General features: G+C 47.4%; 1 protein-coding gene across 4 annotated transcripts in view; it reads left to right on the plus strand.

The window, feature by feature from the left end:
• The window catches only part of NCOA3 (nuclear receptor coactivator 3), a 449,566-nt gene that overhangs the window by 406,537 nt on the left and 23,466 nt on the right, over positions 1-19,563 (plus strand). For all 4 annotated transcript variants that reach the window (XM_085619414.1, XM_085619419.1, XM_085619415.1 and 1 more), the window contains 2 exons: positions 972-1,146; positions 9,814-9,955. In XM_085619414.1, coding sequence (XP_085475540.1) covers positions 972-1,146; positions 9,814-9,955 — 317 coding nt within the window. The remainder of the gene's footprint in view (positions 1-971; positions 1,147-9,813; positions 9,956-19,563) is intronic.

Genomic DNA, 19,563 nt, shown 5'->3' on the forward strand with positions numbered 1-19,563 from the left:
GCATCATCCAGACACCCAAAGAAGAATTGTGAGATCTCTGGAGCCGATAAAACCCGATGCTGCCAAGCACCACTGCACCTGAGCCCTCCAGCTTGGGTCGAAGTGGGCCAACAGTGTCAGCGTGGTCCCCAAGCCCTCAAGGGACAGAGTACACTGTGGATTGACCCTTCGTGAACTCTGACGCTGTCTGCAGCCTCTGTGTGCAACTGCGAGAGTTGCCGGACGAATAAACCTGACACCCCAAAGACCCTCTGCATCCAGATGCTCTGGGCCAGAGGAGAAGAGGGCCAGAGGTGTCCCCACATCCCCCAACATCTTAAGACCCGAAGTTAGTCATTGATTTCATAGGACTGACCCCTCAGTACCTCCCTGCAGACTGCTCACCCACACTACTGCCTAAAAGAGCACCTTGGGATAGCTAGAACAAGCCCCTGTCCACTCATAAGGGAACCCCTGGACTCTCATTTTGATATATCAGATAAAGGAGCCAGCTTCCTACACGTGTTGAAAATCCGCAGCATTTGCAAAGTTGAAGTCTTTAATTTTATGCAGTTCTTGTGGCTCCAAAGACTTTGATGTGAAAACTGTGTACTTTCCACCATCTACAACATTGCACAAGATCCAAATTGGTGTTGTGTGTCAAGCATGTATGTTTAAATGTTGCTTGTTCTATTCGACAATGCTAGGTTCTTTTGAACGTGGTGATAGTTTGAAAGTCAGAAAGTAAATTATTAGACTTTGATAATACATGAAAATGGTGAAGCAAACAGTCATTGCATTAAACAACTAATTTGCATTGTGTGAGCAATACCTTAGATAAAATCCTATTATTCTGGTTTGATGCATTGCTTACTAAATTTCAGATGTTTGCTGAAGTTCGAAGGCAGCTGTACTCGGCCATGGCATAGTTTTTGTTAAAGACCTAAAACATTGCAGTCAAATATACTTATATCTGTTTTGTTCTTCTTAAGGAATGACTCAACAACCAGATCCCAGTTTTGGTAGAGTATCAAGCCCTCCTAATCAAATTATGACCTCAAGAATTGGGCCTTCTCAGAATCCCATGATGCAGCATCCGCAGTCTGCTGCAATGTATCAGTCCCCTGACATGAAGGGCTGGCCTTCGGGAAATTTAACAAGAGCTGGGTAAATACTTTTAATTCAATTTGATGTTCACTCTTTTCAAATACTTATATGCTATTGTTTTGTACCTGTCCCTCCATTAATGTGTAACTTGTTAAACATAAACCATGTGAGTTGTATTAAAACCATTTCTGTTTAGGTGAATTGAGCCCCGAAATTTCACCATGGATTATTCCTTCTAGTGAATTTCACACTGATTCTCCTTGCTCGGATTGATTTGTTTTTCTGTTTTGCAAGAGAGCATCTTTTGAAAAGAATTCATAATTTTAAAAAATACTTATAGTATTTTAACTCCCCTTCCCTCATCAATTGCTTGATGGAAGTGTCATTCACATGTTTTCATCCAGAGGACCGCATACATAAAGCGTGATTGATCAGCCCCCTTCAGCTGCTGCCTTTGTTGCCTGTATTATTCTCATTGTAGATCAGCTTAGAAGACATTCATATTACATGTGCTGTATCTGAGTGCACATCCACTAAGATTGATTTCCAAAAGGACAGGAAGGCCTCTTTGGAAGACTGTTTTATGATGCATGTATTTGCTTACTATTCTGTAATTGTATCTGACTCCATTGCTCCATTATGTCAAGTGACTGCCGTTCAGTGAGGTGTGGCAGCCAAAAGCGTGTGATTTCGCCCCACCTGTTTTCACTGTCTCTCTCTCTCTCACACACCCCCCCTCTCTGTAGGAGGGTTCCTGAGCCCAACAGCATTGCCACATGTATCACTATCTCATGTTCCTGTCACACGCCTCCAGTGCACTTCATTACTCATTTGTCTTCTTTCTATGGCAGTAGGTCTATTGTTTGCATTCCAGTGGTTTTGTCATTCTTAAGAAGGGAGAACCACAAGATTCTCTCCTTGCTGCTAGGTCTTTTTGTGCAATATCCAGCTAAAAGGAATTTTGTTCTCTGAAAACAAGCTTCACCCTAAGCCTCTCGACAAGTAAATAGGAGAGGAGTCTTGTAAACCAATCATACCATGTTTAGAGGAAAGAGCACATGCACCTTAGCTCTTGTTAGCAGGGGTAAAGTGCCCAGAGTCCTAATGACAAAAAAAAGAAATTCAGAAAAATGGGAGGGGGAAGGCAGAATGTTTGGGTATAACCCTGTATAAAGGGCCGGGTCATCAGCTTTCAACTAGCATCTCCAGCTTTCGGCAAAGAGAAAGGGTAATTTGCTCAGCCCTCTTCAGCCATTGGCTTGTTTTAGAGAGCCTCCTTTAGACGTTGGATCGAAGGTCTCTCCATGGCGTTGGTAATAGACTGCTGTTAAAATCCTCTGTTCATACTCAATATGCACAATAACTGTTCATCAACACATTTGATGTGATGAATTTCTTTCCCACAACAGAGGAAGTGATGTATTTAAAGGGAATTATCTAATGGAACTGCACCTCATTCTGCACCATCTATCCGCTACTAGAATTAGGCGATTTTGTGGCCGCAAAGTTTTTTGCATGATTGTAGATTTGCCGCATTTCCACATAATGCTTTGTCTGCTGCAGAATCTGCAGATTCTACCCCCAAAAAATTGTTTCTAGTTCAAAGTATTTAAAAGTTACTAAAAAAATCAGTGACTCGTGTTGCCACAAAGTGGAAGGCTCTTAGCATAGGATGACTGGTCACCTTCCTATTGCTTGTTACAATATTGTGAGTTTTAAACTGGTACTAAAGAGGTGGAACCAGTGGCCAGACAGTGTTGACAAGTGTAAAAATTTCAAAATAATGAAGTAATACTATCACAAAATGTGCTGCATTATTAGCATGTTATTGCCGCCTAAGTTACTCAGTCCTGCTGTGTAATTTGGGTCTCTGCTGCCACATAATTCCAGTGACCCTGCTCTTAATGTTGACCCTGGACCTTTGCAAAACTACAAACCTCCTAAGACTGCTGTGAGTCTTAGCAGAGAACACACCACCCCTGCTCGAGCCAGAATCTGTAATAGGTTTGATATGATTCCTCTATTCTAATGGGTAAATCATTTTGTTCCCTACCCACACCTACACAAAGGACTGCAGCTAAATTTCCCATGTGTACCAAATTGTTATAATAATCTCACATAATTGGATAGTTGCCTACCCAACTATGACTCTGATTCCATATACCTCCGTTTCCCCCACACCTACCTGTTTTTAGTTTTTAGTTTACTGGACTAGTGAAACTACTTTGTGGTATTGTATTATTGGTTTTAGAAGGTGCATAGTGCCTTGGGTACGAGTACATAGATTTCCGAGTTGGAAATTATATCTGAAATTCACTAAAATGTGGATTAAATAATCTGTAGTCATTTTTTAATGTTTAGAAATTTATGAACTACATTTCACCTTTTCTTGTTTATGCATGAATCACATTATGGAAGGCCTTATGAACGTTAATCAGTACATCCGATAGAGACATCTAGCCGCAGATTCCTTAACTTAGAATATCCCCAGGCGTCAGACTAGATCCGGAAAATTCTTAGCAGCAGCACCTCTGTGTGCCGGGGGACGGTGCCACACATCCCCGCCCTGACGTCGTCCACGTACGTGACGTCAACGAGGTCATATAAGACCCTCCCGGCGCGCTGACGTCAGTTTCCTTCTTTTCCGCGCGCAACGTGGATCCAGAGTAAACGGTTCCTCTGGCCTGTTTCCAGGCCCATTTTGACGCGTCGCGTCAAACAGTGTGTGATTTGGAGTATTTGGAGGAGTATTTATAGAGCGCGGCGTTCGCTCCGGAAGGAGCATCATGGCGCTGAAAATCCTTGAAAACAGGTCACAGAGAGAAAGGGGGAAGACTAGATGGATGCTTTGGTCCAGTCGTCGGAGAGATTAAAAATCCAAGTTTTGAGAAATTTCCTAAAGGGTTTCTCAAGTGTCTGAAGTCTGAGGTGTCTCGGCATGCTGTTCCAGGCTCTAATAGCCAGGGTGCTAAGGGTTTTTCCGCCTTTGGATTTCAGGTTGAACTTGGTGGAGATCATGAAGTTTTCATGAGAAGATCGGAGGGAACGGCTCGGATTGTAATGTGGAAAACGCTTGGTAAGATAAGAGGGACCTGTTTTGTTAAATGCTCGGAAGGCAACAATGAGAATCTTAAAGAGTATTCTCTTGTGCAAAGGGAGCCAATGTAAGGCCTTCAGGGCTGAGGAGATTGAGGATTTGCGTGGAAGTTTTAGGACGAGGCGGGCAGCAGTGTGTAGCACGCTTTGAAGTTTAGAGAGAGTAGACTTCTTGGTCCCTGCCAGAAGGCTGTTGCAGTAGTCTACACGTGAGAGTATGAGGGCTACAGTTACTGTCTTTCTAGAATCGAGGGGGAGAAAATCAAAGAATTTTCTCAGGGATTTGATTATGCCGAAGCATTTTCCTGCTACGGACGTGACATGGTGATCGAAAGAAAGGTCGGAGTCAAAAAGGACTCCGAGATTCCGGGCAGAGGTGACGGTCTGAGGGGGAGCAACAGAGTTATCAGGCCACCACAGGGCAGGACAGAAAGAGGCATTCTTTCCAATGGGGAGGATCTCAGTTTTGTTTGAGTTGCACCGAAGGTGGTTAGTGTCCATCCATTGGAATACTGCGGTTAGGCAGTGTTTCAGATTGAGCTCTGCCTTGTTGGAATTGTCGTCAAGGAGGATGATCAACTGAGTATCATCGGCATATGAAGTGACAGTTATGCCGAATGATTCAATCAGGGTGAGCAGAGGGATAAGATAGATGTTAAAGAGGAGGGGGCTTAAGATGGACCCTTGGGACTCCGGAGGACACCTTTTTCTCATTGGATTGAAAGGAACCCAAGGTGACAGTTTGGGACCTATCGCTGAGAAAAGATCTAATCCATGATAGGGCTGAGTTGGTGATGCCGATGTCCTTAAGTCTATTGATCAAGATGGAGTGGGATATGGTATCGAAAGCTGCCGTAAGGTCAAGAAGGATCAGAATGGCCTTCTTCCTTTGGTCTTGCAATGTTTTAATGGTGTCGGTCAGTTCGATTAGGGCAGTTTCGGTAGAATGTTTAGACCGGAACCCGGATTGCTGGGAATGGAGTATGTTGTGGGATTCCAGAAAGGTTTTAAGTTCTTTATGGACTAGCTGTTCAGTTATTTTGCCCAGGGCTGGGAGGAGGGTGATAGGGCGGAGGTTGGTCAAGTCCGTTGAGGATTTGTTGGCTTTTTTCATCAGTGGCTTGACCACGCCTTTTTTCCATGAGAGGGGAACAGAACCAGAACTGAGGGACAGGTTGATGATGTCATTGACGATAGGGTTGATCTCATCAGTGATGAGATGAAGAATCTTAGGGGGGCAGGGGTCAGAGGGGCATCCAGATTTGCAGGAGAGGATCACTTCTCTGGTCTGGGCCAGAGTCACCGGAGTGAAGTTTTTGAGACTGTTAACAGTCAGGCAGGGTTGGTCGGGGTCGAGGGATTTGTGAGTTGAAGGGGGAGGGGGGAAGTTTTTTTGAATGGAGGTGATTTTATCGTCAAAGTAATCAGAAATTTTGTCACATAGCTCTTGGGATGGGGGGATTTCGGGTCGGAGAGCTTTGGGGGTGGGTGAAAGTCTTCACAATTGAAAATAAGGTTTTTTGCTTTTGGCTGGCTTCTTTAATGGCATTTACGTAGTATGTTCTCTTGGCCGATTTGATGGTAGAGAGATAGCTTTTCCTCTGGAGAATATAGGTGTTTCGGTCATCATTATCGTAGGATCTACGCCATTTACGTTCCGCTTTCCTGCAGAGTAGATGAGCGGAGGCTAATTCAGGAGTGTACCAGGGAGCTTTGATTTTGGTTTTCTTCAATATTCTATCCTGAAGATTGGGTGGGCATCGTTTAGCGATTTCTTGTGAGAGCCAATTGTGAAGGCGGTCTGCATCTCTGTTGATGTTACCGGATAGGAAGGGGGCGTTGGTTAGGGAAAAGGGATTGAGAGGGAGATTTTTCTGGACAGTTTTCCAGTTTGTTGAGTGAGCAAGGTGAGGAATGCGTTTATTGCTGGTAGAAGGGTGGCAGCTAGGGATGTGGAAGGGGATCAGGTAATGATCCGTCCATATCTGGGGTAGGGGGGGCAGGGTAGTGATGGAAGGGAAATTGGAGCAAACACCGTCCAAGGTGTGGCCAAGAGAGTGAGTAGGCAACGTGACACTTTGTTGTAGGTTAAAGATTTCAAGTGTCTGAAAAAAGTTGCTGGTTTGAGAGTCGGCGAAGGTCTCAAGGTGTAGATTAAAGTCTCCTAGCAGGGTAAAGTGTGGGTAACGGAGTAAGAAGTGTCCTAGAGCGTCATTCAGGGAGTCGAGAAATTTAGCAGCGTTGCCGGGTGGGCGGTAGATCAGGCCACCGGAGAGGGAAAGGGATTGGCTGAGTTTGATGGAAAAGCCTAATCCCTCTGCGTCAATGAGAGGGTCGAGGCAGAAGGTGTGACAGTTAAAGGTGTTCTTCAGTATAATTGCAACACCTCCTCCTCTACCTTTCTGTCTGTCCTGTCTGTGGAAGGAGTAACCCTGTGGGAGGGCTACAGCTATGTCGGGGTTGCTGTCTTCAGTGAGCCAGGTTTCAGTGATTATGAGGCAGTCGAGGTCATAAGTCAATGATGAGATCGTGAATGTCTTGACTATGTTTACACATCGACCGGGCATTTATCAGGCCACCTGTGAAGAAGGGGCGTTGGTGATTGGGGGGGGTTGGCTGGTCGTGGTCGAGAGTGAGTGACCAGCGGCATTTGATGCAGCTGGTAGGGCCGACTACTTTTGATATGTCAAACTTGCATGAGCAGCCGGAGCTGTCTCGGAGTCGGAGAAGGTCGTTGGGTGCATACCTGATACTAGGAGGTGTTTGGGCAGGGGTTCCTGCGCCTTGCGCGGTCTTGGCACGGACGGGCGCAGACGGGCTTGCCTTAGGCGCGCCTTCGGCGCGCAAACGGCGCTCCCGCTGCGCTCGTCCGCTGCGCGTCCTATGCATGCACATTTGTAGGGAGAGAAAGGGGGCGTGGCCTCCAAGGGGGCGGAGTCAGCGCCCACGCCGCTGGTGATGGCGGCTGCAGGCAAGGAACTGAGAAGGCGCGAACAGCCTTTGAAATCAGCTGAGCGCTAAGGTGAGAGCGAGCGCTGAGTTGTGCTTCGTTTTAAAAGACAAGTAAATAGTGACACCACACAGGAGACAGAGTGCAGTGAAATGTACAGTTTTTTTAAAAACAGAGTACCTCCAGGCTTGATGCCTCCGGGCTTTAAAACGTGTACCTCCTGTTCGCGCCAAATGTCCGCGACGGACCCACATCTTATCTGTATGTGGTGTTTAAGCAAACACCACGACATCGACGGATTGTGACACCTGCCAACACCTCAAGCTGAAGTCCCGGCGGTAGTGCCGGATGAAGCTCCTTTCGGCTAGTCTGTCCCAGTCGGAGTTGTCTCGTTCTCTGGCCTCCTCATCGCCGGCAGGCCCCTCTGGTTTCCAGTTGTGGCCTTGGTCGCCCTCTGGGACCCGAAGAAGTCATTCACCCCTTATGGGTAAGTCGCGGCTCATGTCGCCGAGGTCCTTGACCTCACTTCCCTCTGTTGTTTGGGGCACTAGTTCCTGGAGCCCTCCGGACGTGCACCCCTGGGAGTCACCCATCCTCTATCTGCCCGCGGGGGCGACTTGGACCCAAATGGAGGCCTATGTCGCAGCTCTGCAGGCCTCCCTTGGGTCTGCTCCTGTCCCTGGGGTGTCCTCGGGGCCTCCACTACTTACGGGGTCCCCGACAGACTCGCTGGTGGGTTCTCCCCCGGCGCCAAATAAGCCCTTGCCCCTCAGTGACGAAGGAGATGTGGTGTAGTCGGGGTACGGCCCGGCTGGGTCCTCCTCTACGACCCATAGCACCCCTGCCGCGCCGCATAGTCCCGTGGGGCACCCTGTGGCGCCGAAGGTGGATGCTGGTGCTCAAAGCCTTGCTTAGAGCACATCTCGGGCTTCCGGACAGGTGGCCGTCTACCTGGAGCCGAGGTCATCGCCATTCTGGCGCCGAAAACTTGCCTCCCCTGCTCCGACTCAGTTTCTTACTTCGGAGTCGGAGCAAGTTGTGGTTGAGGCTGAGTTGGCGCCGGAGGCTTGCCTCCCCGGCTCCGGCGCCATCCCCTTCTTTGGAAGCGGAGCTTGTCATGGTGGACGTGGAGTCTACCTCTTGCCCTTGGTTCCTGGCTGGAGCTTTGCAGGCCTTCCCTCCGTGGGCTAGCCTGGTATGCTCTGGTTGCATCTCCATGTTTTTCCCAACCTTTCCTCTCCCCTCTCCCCTCTCCCCCCTCCCCCCTCCCCCCTCCCCCCTCCCCCCTCTCCCCTCCCCCCTCCCCCCTCCCCCCTCCCCCCTCCCCCCTCTCCCCTCCCCCCTCCCCCCTCCCTCTCCCCCCTCCCCCCTCCCTCTCTCCTCTCTCTCCTCTCTCCCCTCTCTCCCCTCTCTCCCCTCTCTCCCCTCTCTCCCCTCTCTCCCCTCTCTCCCCTCTCTCCCCTCTCTCCCCTCTCTCCCCTCTCTCTCTCTCCTCTCTCTCTCCCCTCTCTCCCCTCTCTCCTCTCTCTCTCTCTCTCTCTCTCCTCTCCTCTCCTCTCCTCTCCTCTCTTCTCTCGCCTCCCTCTCTCTCTCCTCCCTCTCTCTCTTCTCGAGACGTTGTCTAGCCGCAAATTCCTTAACGCCCACCCATCCTCCCCGTTCTGCGAGAACCTTGCCAAGTGGACTTCTCCTCTTGCCTACTTTCAGTTGCCATTGGGTTTCTTTCAAGGGTGCTCACATAGTTGCGCTCCTTTCGGAATTACCAAATGCAGCTGACTCCCTCAAAGGGCTTTTTCCTGTAGTTGGTGCCTTTTCATTCGCTGTCGTCAGGAGATACTTCTTCCTCTTCTCCTGCTGTCTTCTCTCCCGCCCGCCTTCTCCATTAACTCGAGGCTCTTGTCTCCTATATAGTCTTGTTTGACGATCTCTTCAGCTCTGTTTTACACTTCCATTGTTATAAGGGAAGATACCTTCTTCAAGTACATTGCTGTTCTTTCTGTGAGGAAGATGCCTTCTTACAGTACATTAATGTTCTTTCTATGCTCCGTCGTTGTTGGACGGCACAGTTCCACAGTCTGTTTGGGCTGTTGAGATATTCTTCCCTTGTTGCTCGCACTTTGGGAAGTCTACATGTCACTACGCGGGGTTCTTTCTCTCAGCGTAGTTCCGCTTTTGCTTTTTCACTTGTATTTAGACAGTGTCTAATACTGTCTTTTATTATGGTGTTTTGCACCATCCGCCTAATTTATTTTGGGAATTTTTCGTCCCTTGCACACTGTTCCCATACTTTCACAGTTTTTTCTGGTGGCTCCGCAATGTGCCGCAGAAAAGTTTCTCCAAAGAAAACGGACTTTAGCGCCCCGGGAGGGACTTGTATGACCTTGCTGACGTCACGTACGTGGACGACAATAGGGCGGGGTTGTGTGGCACCGTCCCCTGGCGCACAGAGGTGCTGCTGCAAAGGATTTTACGGATCCAGTCTGATTCCTGGGGATATTCTAAGTTAAGGAATCTGCGGCTAAACAATGTCTCTACCAGATACATTGTTAGCGAAGGTAAGTAACTCGTACATTTTGTTAGATTGAGCAGTTGCGTAACATTCGTTTTTGTTTTTTTAGGTCATTGTTCATAAGGAGAACATTACACCATTATGGGTTATTTCTTTCATTTCTGTATTACAGCTCTTTTCCACAGCAGCAGTACAGCCATCAAGGGAACCCTGCAACGTACAACATGATGCACATGAATGGTGCTACAGGACATATGGGACAAATGAACATGAATAACATGACCATGTCTGGAATGCCCATGGGTCCTGACCAAGTAAGATAAGTTGCAATAAGGATTCGATAAAAGGACTTTTTCTTTTTATTCAGAAGTCTTGCATGTTTTGTTTCCATCCTTTCCCCATTGTTTCATCATTGTTTAATGTATTCTTTTCATGTCAATGAATTTGCTTAGTTAAAATATTTAACTATAAAAATGTATTTACACCTTCAGTTTGAAGAAATAAGAACACTGATAATGCCATATGCTATAATTATCAGAGAATTAACCACAGTTTCCAAATGCACTTTGGTGATGACTGCCTACACTTACCAGACAGAAAAAAACAGTTTCTTGCTTTCTGAGATTGAGTGTAAAGTATATGCCTCAGTACACACGTTTACTTGTAAATGGACCATGGTTGGGATATCGGCTGCAGACGAGAGAATTTGAAATGGGTAATGTAGGAGCAGTTGGTTTTAATTTCACATCTGCTTTCACAATTTCTAATTTGCATCTGCTTGCCACCACTAAAGTTATTAGCCCATATATAAACCAGCAATTTGTTTGAAATTTAGTTTACCGTCCATCACTTAAAAGTCACTCCAAAACTCAAAGTATAGGGCAAGGAACAAGAAATGAGATGCTTCTTTATGGGTGCTTGGAGTCTATCCAGGTGAGAGCACCCAAGTTATACTCCTGGTTACCATCTTTCTCACTGTGGGATTATAGATGAATGCCAAATTAGCCATTTCAGTTCTCTGGAGTATTTGTTGGTTCCAAGATCTAGGCTGTATTTCTGTTCAAAGGATTTGGGTCAAGAGTTAACCTTTCTCTTGGAGCTAAAAGCCATGATGGCAACTTAGCCGCTTCCTCCTGCGTGCCCAAGGACCCATGTCCTTTTGAGTGCCTAATTTGCAGAAACTTCATACCGAAGTTAGTCGGACTTCGAATACAAAAACATTTGATAGCCAATACCATGCTTTCTCAAGAACCTATTGGGTAACATAAAGCATGAATTCTGTTGAGCCAATGAGGATTCACCTTTTGATCCAAAGGTGATTGCTGTTCCCTAAATGATAAGTCTTGATAAAGGCAAACATCATAGTTGCTATTGCGTGGGCAATATGAAGGTCATAATAGGAGATGACGTGATGGATGAGGGTACAGGCCAAGAGCAAATGGGTCTTAAGATACTAAAGCATCAGACTTTTACTCCACAAACTATTGGTCTTTGTAAATGCCCCTTGACCTCTTATTGTTAAAACACAGTTGCAAGTTTAGGCCCCTCTACTTCCTGAATCAAAGGAGGCAGACATTTAAACACTGAAACAGTAGGCAAAGAATAGAAAAGGGCTGAACATGCATCATCATTGCGGACATCTCAACTACACAAGTTCAAACATGTCACTCTGGATATGCTATTTACTAAAGAAAATATCACAGCTTTGCTGTTCTAAAGGCGGCGTAAAATGTTAACACAAAGTGAAGTGAATTATTATAACAAAGTTGATCTTAACAGTAGGAGTATTCGAGTCTAGCATCATTGGAGCTCTCAAAACAGCACATCCTACCCATTCACTTGGGCATGGTCATGCCTTCAATGGTATATACAATTCTTAAAAGAAAAAAAAGCATCCTATGTAGTTGAGGTACCAATGTTTATCTAAACAAAAGCTTAGGAATGAGAGGGAATCATTAAGATAATTACTTGGTTTTGCTTACTAAGTAAATTATCAACTTCTCATATCATTTTAACAAAAGCAAAAACTTAAAATTTGCAGCTGAACTGCAAACGGACTATAAAAGTTCCAAAACAAACTTGAGCAAAAGGAAGACTTCTCAATTCAAAACTTTATGTTCGAGGCATATGAGCTGCAGATTACACACTGTGCATAGATCGCCATCTGGTGTTGGGCCCGGATGTTTGCACTTGTTTTTCTCTTGGAAAATCTTTGGAAGTCACGAGGTATGTGACTCCTCCTTTGGATCATAGTGCGCATGGGCTCCATCCTCAGATTGTTTTTTCCCGCCATCGGGCTCGGATGTGTTCTCGTGTTCCAGTTCGGAACCGTCAATGCTCAATCCTTCCCATCTCGACGGTATTGTTTTCGATTGGGTTTCCAGCCACACGCGACCCTTCAACTTCGAAGTCTTCGATTCCTGTTGTCGACAAAGGCCTTTTGGCCTACCCGGCTCATGGAAAGGACGCCGTTTAAAAAGTGTCCTTGATGTGGGTCAAAGTTTCCCCACACCGACCTACATAAGGTGTGCAACCTCTGCCTCTCACCGGAGCACGAGGCCAGAGACTGTGCAGCTTGTGCCTCCTTCCGCTCAAAAAAGACCATCCAAGACCGACTAGCTCGAAGAACAATGGCGCGCTTGTCATCTTCGATCCCCAACTAAATCTTTCAAGAGGGCGTCGATGTTCCGGAGCAGGGTCGAGGAAGCCATCATCAGCGTCTCCGAAGCAGATGATTCAGACGTCGAAGACATCACTCCAGCTCAAAGGGCCGTGAGTACAGACGTCGACCCCTGACCCACCCACCCCCTCGACAACATCAAACAAGCATTGGCATAGCCAATAGGTCTCGCCTTTGGGACCTTATAAGTGTTTAGCTATGCAACTGTTGCATAACTAAATACGTATAAGGTCCCAAAAGCGAGACCTATTTGCTATTCAAAGCGGCCATGCGGCCGCGAAAGTAATCGCGATCAAACAAGTGCGGCCGCGAAAGTGAAAGTAATCGCGGTAAAGCGCGGCGCGTGTGCCCGCGCACATGCACTGTAGCTCTAGGCTGGCCTGGTAGCACTTCTTGGAGCCCTCTCAATAAGTCTCGCAAGACCAGCGCATGCGTTGGGTCAGGCAAGACCTAAAAAGGCTCCACCTTCGGGCCCAGGTTCACGCCGAGGCACTGCTTCCCATGCCCCGCCTTCGGGCCCAGTGAAGAAGCCTAGTAAGCCTTTAAGCGACTCTGGCTCAAGTCAGCCTACCCTCGGTACCGAAAAGCAACATCCGGCACAGAAGAAAAAGGTTTCATCGACCTCATCCACACCGACTGCTGCTCCCACATTAAAGCACTCGGCGTCGAAGGCTACCACCAGTTCCTTGGCACCGACAACACCCTCAGAGCCGACTAAAAAAACGCCTGCCAAAACGCCCTGATACTTCCAAGCCGAAGACCTCGGAGCTGAAAAAACAGCAACCGGTTCCAACTGATAAAGACACTTCAGAACTACACGGTTCCAAGCCTAGAACCGCTACTCAGTCGACGCCCAAAAAACGTAGGCGCAGAAGGATCTGTCTCCCACAGATGAACTGTTTTGACCAGATCTTACCCAAAAGACTCTAATGAAGGATCCTAAGACCACCCCCCCCCCCCCCAATAGATATTATTTATCCCTCCAGACCTCCCTCGCCTCCCCCCTCCTCCCTCCTCCCCAATAGATATTTATCCCTCCAGACCTTCCTCTCCTCCCCCTCCCCAATAGATGATATATATCCCTCCAGACCTTCCTCTCCTCCTCCCCTCCCCGAGGACCATATCTAATTCAACCAGCTGCTTCAAAGAGCTGCACAATACCACAGGGTGGCACTGCATACAGACCCAGTAGAGGAGGATTTTCTTATGGAGACCTTTGACACCACACAAAGGTCCACCTCAACACTGCCCATGCTTAAAGGGGGTCATTATCTTTAAAGACCCCGTTAGAGCTCGGGTCATCAACCCAAGAACAGAAAAGAAATATAAAGCTGCCCCTACTGACCAGTATACATTAAGGGCCCCGCACCGCTAGACTCCCTAGTAGTCTCTAATGCCAGGAAAAGGGCAAATTCCCAAAAGTCAGGTGACGCACCACCACCAGACAAGGAATCAAAACTCCTAGACGCCTCTGGCAAACGCACAGCGTCACAGGCAGCAAATATTTGGCACTTTGCTAACACCCAAGTGCTCCTAGCCAGGTATGACAGGGCACATTATGACGAACTTGAGTCCATAATGCAGCACCTCCCTGACAACAAACGGGGCGAATGAACTAATCCAAGAGGGTAAGACCATCACTAACCCCTCCATTCGCTGTGCCCTAGATGCAGCAGATACCACCTCAAGGGCAATCAACACCAGTGTCCTTTTGCGCAGGCATGCCTGGTTACGTATATCAGGTTTTAAACCAGAAGTACAGAGTTCTATTCTCAATTAGCCTTTTGATGAGCAACACCCTATTTGGACCCAATTTAGACTTATCCCTCGAAAAAATGAAGAAGGATACAGACCCACCAAATCTATGGGAGCCTTGCAATCGCAAGCTCCCAGAGGGTCCTTTCGTCGCTCATCCTTTAGAAGCACCCATCGAGGCTACTCCTCTGATAGCCCCTCCCCCTCTTACAAAGCTCCCGCACAATACACCTTTATTAGAGGTTACCAAAGGGGTGGTTACAGGGGGAATAACAGCAAGGGCAGAGGCAAAAACAACTCCTCCCGCTCTGCCTCCACACCTACCCCATGACTTCCCTCCACTTCTCGCTGACTATTCCACTCCAGTCGGGGGAAGACTCCACCAACTTCTCCCTGCCTGGATAAACATCACTTCAGACAGGTGGGTCCACAAAATCATTCAATCAGGCTACTGTCTCGAACTAACATCTACCCCCCCCCCAAACATACCACCCAAACACCGTCCCATGTCACAAAAACATCTGTTATTGTTAAATCAGGAGGTAATCTCCCTCCTACAAAAAGTGCAATAGAACCAGTTCCCCTGCACCAACAAAACAAGGGAGTCTCCTCCCTCTATTTTCTCATACCAAAAAAGGACGGATCTCTAAGGCGTATTTTAGACCTCGGACCCCTAAACCTTTACATACATTCAGACCACTTCCACGTGGTCACACTTCTGCAAGACCTCCCTCTGCTTTCCCAGGGCGACTTCCTTGCTGCTCTAGACCTCAAGGACGCCTATTTTCACATTCCCATTCACAGCGCTCACAGAAAATATCTCATTCGTAGTGGACGGTCAGCACTATCAATTCAAGGTACTCCCATTCGGAGTCACCACAGCACCAAGAGTGTTCACCAAGTGCCTAGCAGTAGTGGCAGCACATCTAAGAAGACAACACATACATGTCTTCCCATATCTAGACGACTGGCTTATAAAGCCAAATCGTACAATCAGTGTGTACAACACACTCACGCCACTATTCAACAAGTTCACAACCTGGGGTTCACAATAAACCACGCCAAGTCCCAGCTGCAACCGTCCCACACGCAACAGTACCTCGGTGCCACAATAGACACCTCAAGAGCGCTCGCCTATCTCAGTCCCGCCAGGATAGCGAGCATCCAAGCTCTTCTCACCAGATTCCAATCACAACACTCTCTTCCAGCTCGATTGTTCATGCAACTCCTAGGGATGATGGCCTCTTGCATATTCATAGTGCCTCATGCAAGACTCCAGATGTGCCCTCTCCAAGAGTGCTTAGCACGCCAATGGAACCAGGCTCAAGGTCAGCTAACAGATCTGGTTTTGGTGGACGGTCATACCCATCGCTGTCTGCAGTGGTGAAACACCAAGAATCTTTCCAAAGGGCGACCGTTCCTCGAGCCAGTTCCTCAAATAGTCATGACAGCGGACGCATCGCTCTCCGGCTGGGGAGCTCACCTACTACATCACACAATGCAGGGCAGGTGGACACCTCAACAAAAGTTACTCCACATCAACCACTTGGAGTTACTAGCCATATTCTTAGCCTTAAAAGCATTTCAAAAACAAATATCAGGCAAGGGTGTCTTAGTCCGCACCGACAACATGACAGCCATGTATTATATCCAAATAAAAGGCGGGACACACTCTCTGCAGCTCTCTCCTTGCACAGAGCATATGGAGGTGGGCTATACCTCAGAACTTTTTTCTCCTAGCCCAACATGTCCCAGGAGTCCAAAACACAATAGCCGATCTCTTGAGCCGTCAAACAGAACAAATCCACGAGTGGGAACTTCATCCACAAGTAGTTCAACCGTTTTTTCAGATTTGGGGGCAACCACAGATTGACCTTCGCCACCCAGGAAAACGCCAAATGCCCAAACTTCGCTGCCAGGTATCCTCACCCATTGTCCAAAGGCAATGCGATATGGAGGAAGTGGTCAGGCAGATTTGCGTACGCTTTTCCGCCTCTCCCACTCATTCAGCTAGTGGTGCGCAAACTACAGCAACACTTATTAACGATCATCCTAGTTGCTCCAACTTGTGCCAGACAGCCATGGTACACCACAGTGCTGGAACTCAGTTGTTCCGCACCAAAAACTACACCTCTCTCCACGCCTCTTAACCTAGAACCATGGAGAGATCCAACACCCAGACCCAGCTCAGCTCAACCTAGCGATCTGGCTCCTGAAATCCTAGAATTTGGTTACCTTAACCTTCCTCCTGACTGTATGAACGTCATCAAAGAAGCTAGACGGCCTACCACTAGAGCATGCTATGCAGCCAAGTGGAAGAGATTCGTAGTATACTGCCATAACAACAACACTAATCCCCTAGATGTGTCTATCCAACAGACCATAGGCTACTTACTACACCTCCAAAGATGCAACCTAGCCTATACCTCAATCAGATTGCATCATGCTGCCATAGCAGCATATCTACAAAATAGACAGCATCTCTCACTTTTCAGAGTACCTGCCATAAAGACCTTTATGGAGGGACTCATGAGAATAATTCCCCCCAGAGTACCACCTTCCCCTGTGTGGAATTTAAACATTGTTGTCACAAGACTAATGGGGCCTCCATTTGAACCTTTACATAAATGTGAGCTACAATTCTTAACATGGAAAACTGCTTTCCTCGTAGCCATTACTTCTCTACAAAGAGTTAGTGAACTACAAGCACTAACCATTCAAGAACCCTTTCTCCAGATGCATCTTAATAAGGTTGTTCTCCGAACTAATCCTAAATTCCTCCCTAAAAGTCTTCACCTTTCCACCTCAATGAATCTGTAGAGCTGCCTGTATTCTTCTCGCAGCCACAGTCACAGAAAGAGCTCTTCACACCTTAGATGTCAAAAGAGCACTACTATACTACATAAAGAACAAAACCCTTTCGTAAGACCAAACAACTATTCGTGTCTTTCTCACCACCACCATATCAAAATCTGGGATAGCTAGGTGGCTAGTCAAATGCATACAGATTTGTTACCATAAAGTAAAACGTACATTATCTGTTCCTCCTGAAGCCCGATCTACATGAAAGATAGGGGCTTCAATGACATTTATAGGAAACATTCCTTTCAGATGATATCTGCAGAGCAGCTACATGATCTACACCGCACACATTCACAAAACACTATTGTGTTGTTGTGCAAACTAAACAGGCTAGTGTGGGCCAGGCTGTACTCAAAACACTATTTCAAACTACTGCAACAGATACTGGTGGTCGCCGCTAGGAGTGGATACTGCTTTAGAATCTATACACAGCGTGTAATCTGCAGCTCATATGCCTCGAACGGAATATGCTACTTAGCAGTATGCATCTGTTGGCATGTAGAACTGCAGATCCACACACGCCCACACGCCTCCGCGGCTACCTTTATCTGTTCCAGTATTATCTTAGATATACCACACATGGGCATCTTTCCTTTTTCTGACTAAGCTCCATCATTTCCCTGCTGGCGAAAAACAATCTGAGGATGGAGCCGAAGCCCATGCCCACTATGATCCACATACCTCGTGACTTCCAAAGATTTTCCAAGACAAAAACAAGTGCAAACATCCAGGCTCAACACCAGATGGCGATCTATGCACAGTGTGTAGATCTGCAGCTCTACATGCCAAGAACAGATGCATACAGGTAAATTGCATATTCCTTATGTTAGACTTCTAACGGCAGAGTCCTTACCTTAGAATAATCCCCAGGCGTCAGACTGGATCCGAAATATTTTCATAAGCAGTACACCTATGCGCTGGTAGGTGGTGACGTTCGGCTCCGCATGGCGTTGTCTGCACCGAATGTGATGTGCGCGGTATCAATATAGGCGCCAGCCCAGCGCTCTGACATTTCTTCTCTTTCCAATCCAGAAAGTCTGTCAAAAAAGCTCCTCTAAGGATCTGCACTAAGACTGTCTCATTGGTGCATCAAGGCTGTCATATGGGAAGGCTGGTTTCAAGCCCTATGGCACTTGTCACTGACAGATGTTGGTGATGGACCCATATTTGGTGTCCCTCTGGTGCTTTGAGCAGAACGACGACACCAAGACCTGCTTTGATTGTCGTGCCATGCACCCCAAGGCCTTGAAGTAGCAGTTCCTCAACCTCCTCTCCACTTGATGTGTGAAGCTGCGTCGCTCATGATCTTGGTCGAGAGGGAGGTCCCTGGGATCGGTTGCAGAGCCTGTCTAAGTGTTGTCATCACAGTCGAGGTCGTTGGAATAATCGGGTAAGTCCCACCAGCACAAGAGGTAGAGATCTTCGACTTTGCCACGTTCAAAGTTATCTGACGAGATAGCATTGGCAGTCAAGGCGTAGCTTTGGGCTGGAGCCTGCACCTGGACCGTCTCCATACGTCCAAATGTTTCCAGGAGCTGGAGCAACCCAGCCCAGTTACTGAAATTGAGGCCATGCACCTTATATTTGGGCGACTTGTTTGCGCTGGAGCGCAATGGACCACGTGCTGCTGACTTTCCACTAGTGAGTTTGCCCAGTCCCAGTTGGACCTTTGGATCCGGAGCGGCGCTGGTCAGGCCACCTCAACCTTCCTTGGCACCTGCTCCAGTGCCGACGCTGCCAACGTCCCATGGCTGCCCCATTGATGTCCCCTCTCCGACATGGAGCTGGACGGTGGGTCATCCAGTGCCGACTGCGGGGGGGGGGGGGGGGGGGAATTGGGGCAGGCTTCTCCTGACTGAGTCAGTGCCTTATTCAAATAATAGCCTGGATTGGAGGACGAATGGGAGGGGTCTGTGGACCCTTATGGATATCCGTGAGAAGAGACCAAGGACAACTGGTCTGCCAGTGGACTGGACACCTCCCCAGACACTGGCCTGATCGCTCCTCGTTCCTTGACTACAGTGGAGGGTTTCTATTGCAATGGTGGTGTGAAGGGCGGCTGAAGTTCTGGACCTTGCACTGCCCTCAGTGGCAGTCTAGACAAACGTCTTGATGGAGGTACTCCAACTGAGAGTTGTCCCTACAGAACCCTTACTCCCACTTAATAAAGCTCTTACGGATGTCCTACTTTGGGCCTGGTTCAAGTCCTGCATTGAGGCTCCTGTGCATAGGACCATTGCCCGCCTCCATGGCCCTGCCCCTGGAGTCTATACAGCGTTCTGGCAAAGGCAATTATGTTAAAACTCCATCTTCAGTCATTGTGTTCAGTATTGCTCCTTGAGTGTTTTATTCCGCTGTGCATTAGCCAATCAAGACTTCATCAGGGCTAAAAATACAAAAAACATAGTCATATTCTGATCTCCTAACCTAAACAACACTTAACGTTTGTACCATCACCTTGTGACTTCAAAGTGACATTCTGTTTTCATGCACACGTAGTGAACATAATGTGAATATCAGAACCCAATCACTATGGGAGCATTTTGCCCCATATAAAATCATGTTACAATAATACAGAATAATTTAAAATTATAACTGCGCAATTGCTGCATACAAAAATAGACT

This window comes from Triturus cristatus, chromosome 7 (assembly GCF_964204655.1).
Source record: "Triturus cristatus chromosome 7, aTriCri1.1, whole genome shotgun sequence".
Taxonomy (NCBI): domain Eukaryota; kingdom Metazoa; phylum Chordata; class Amphibia; order Caudata; family Salamandridae; genus Triturus; species Triturus cristatus.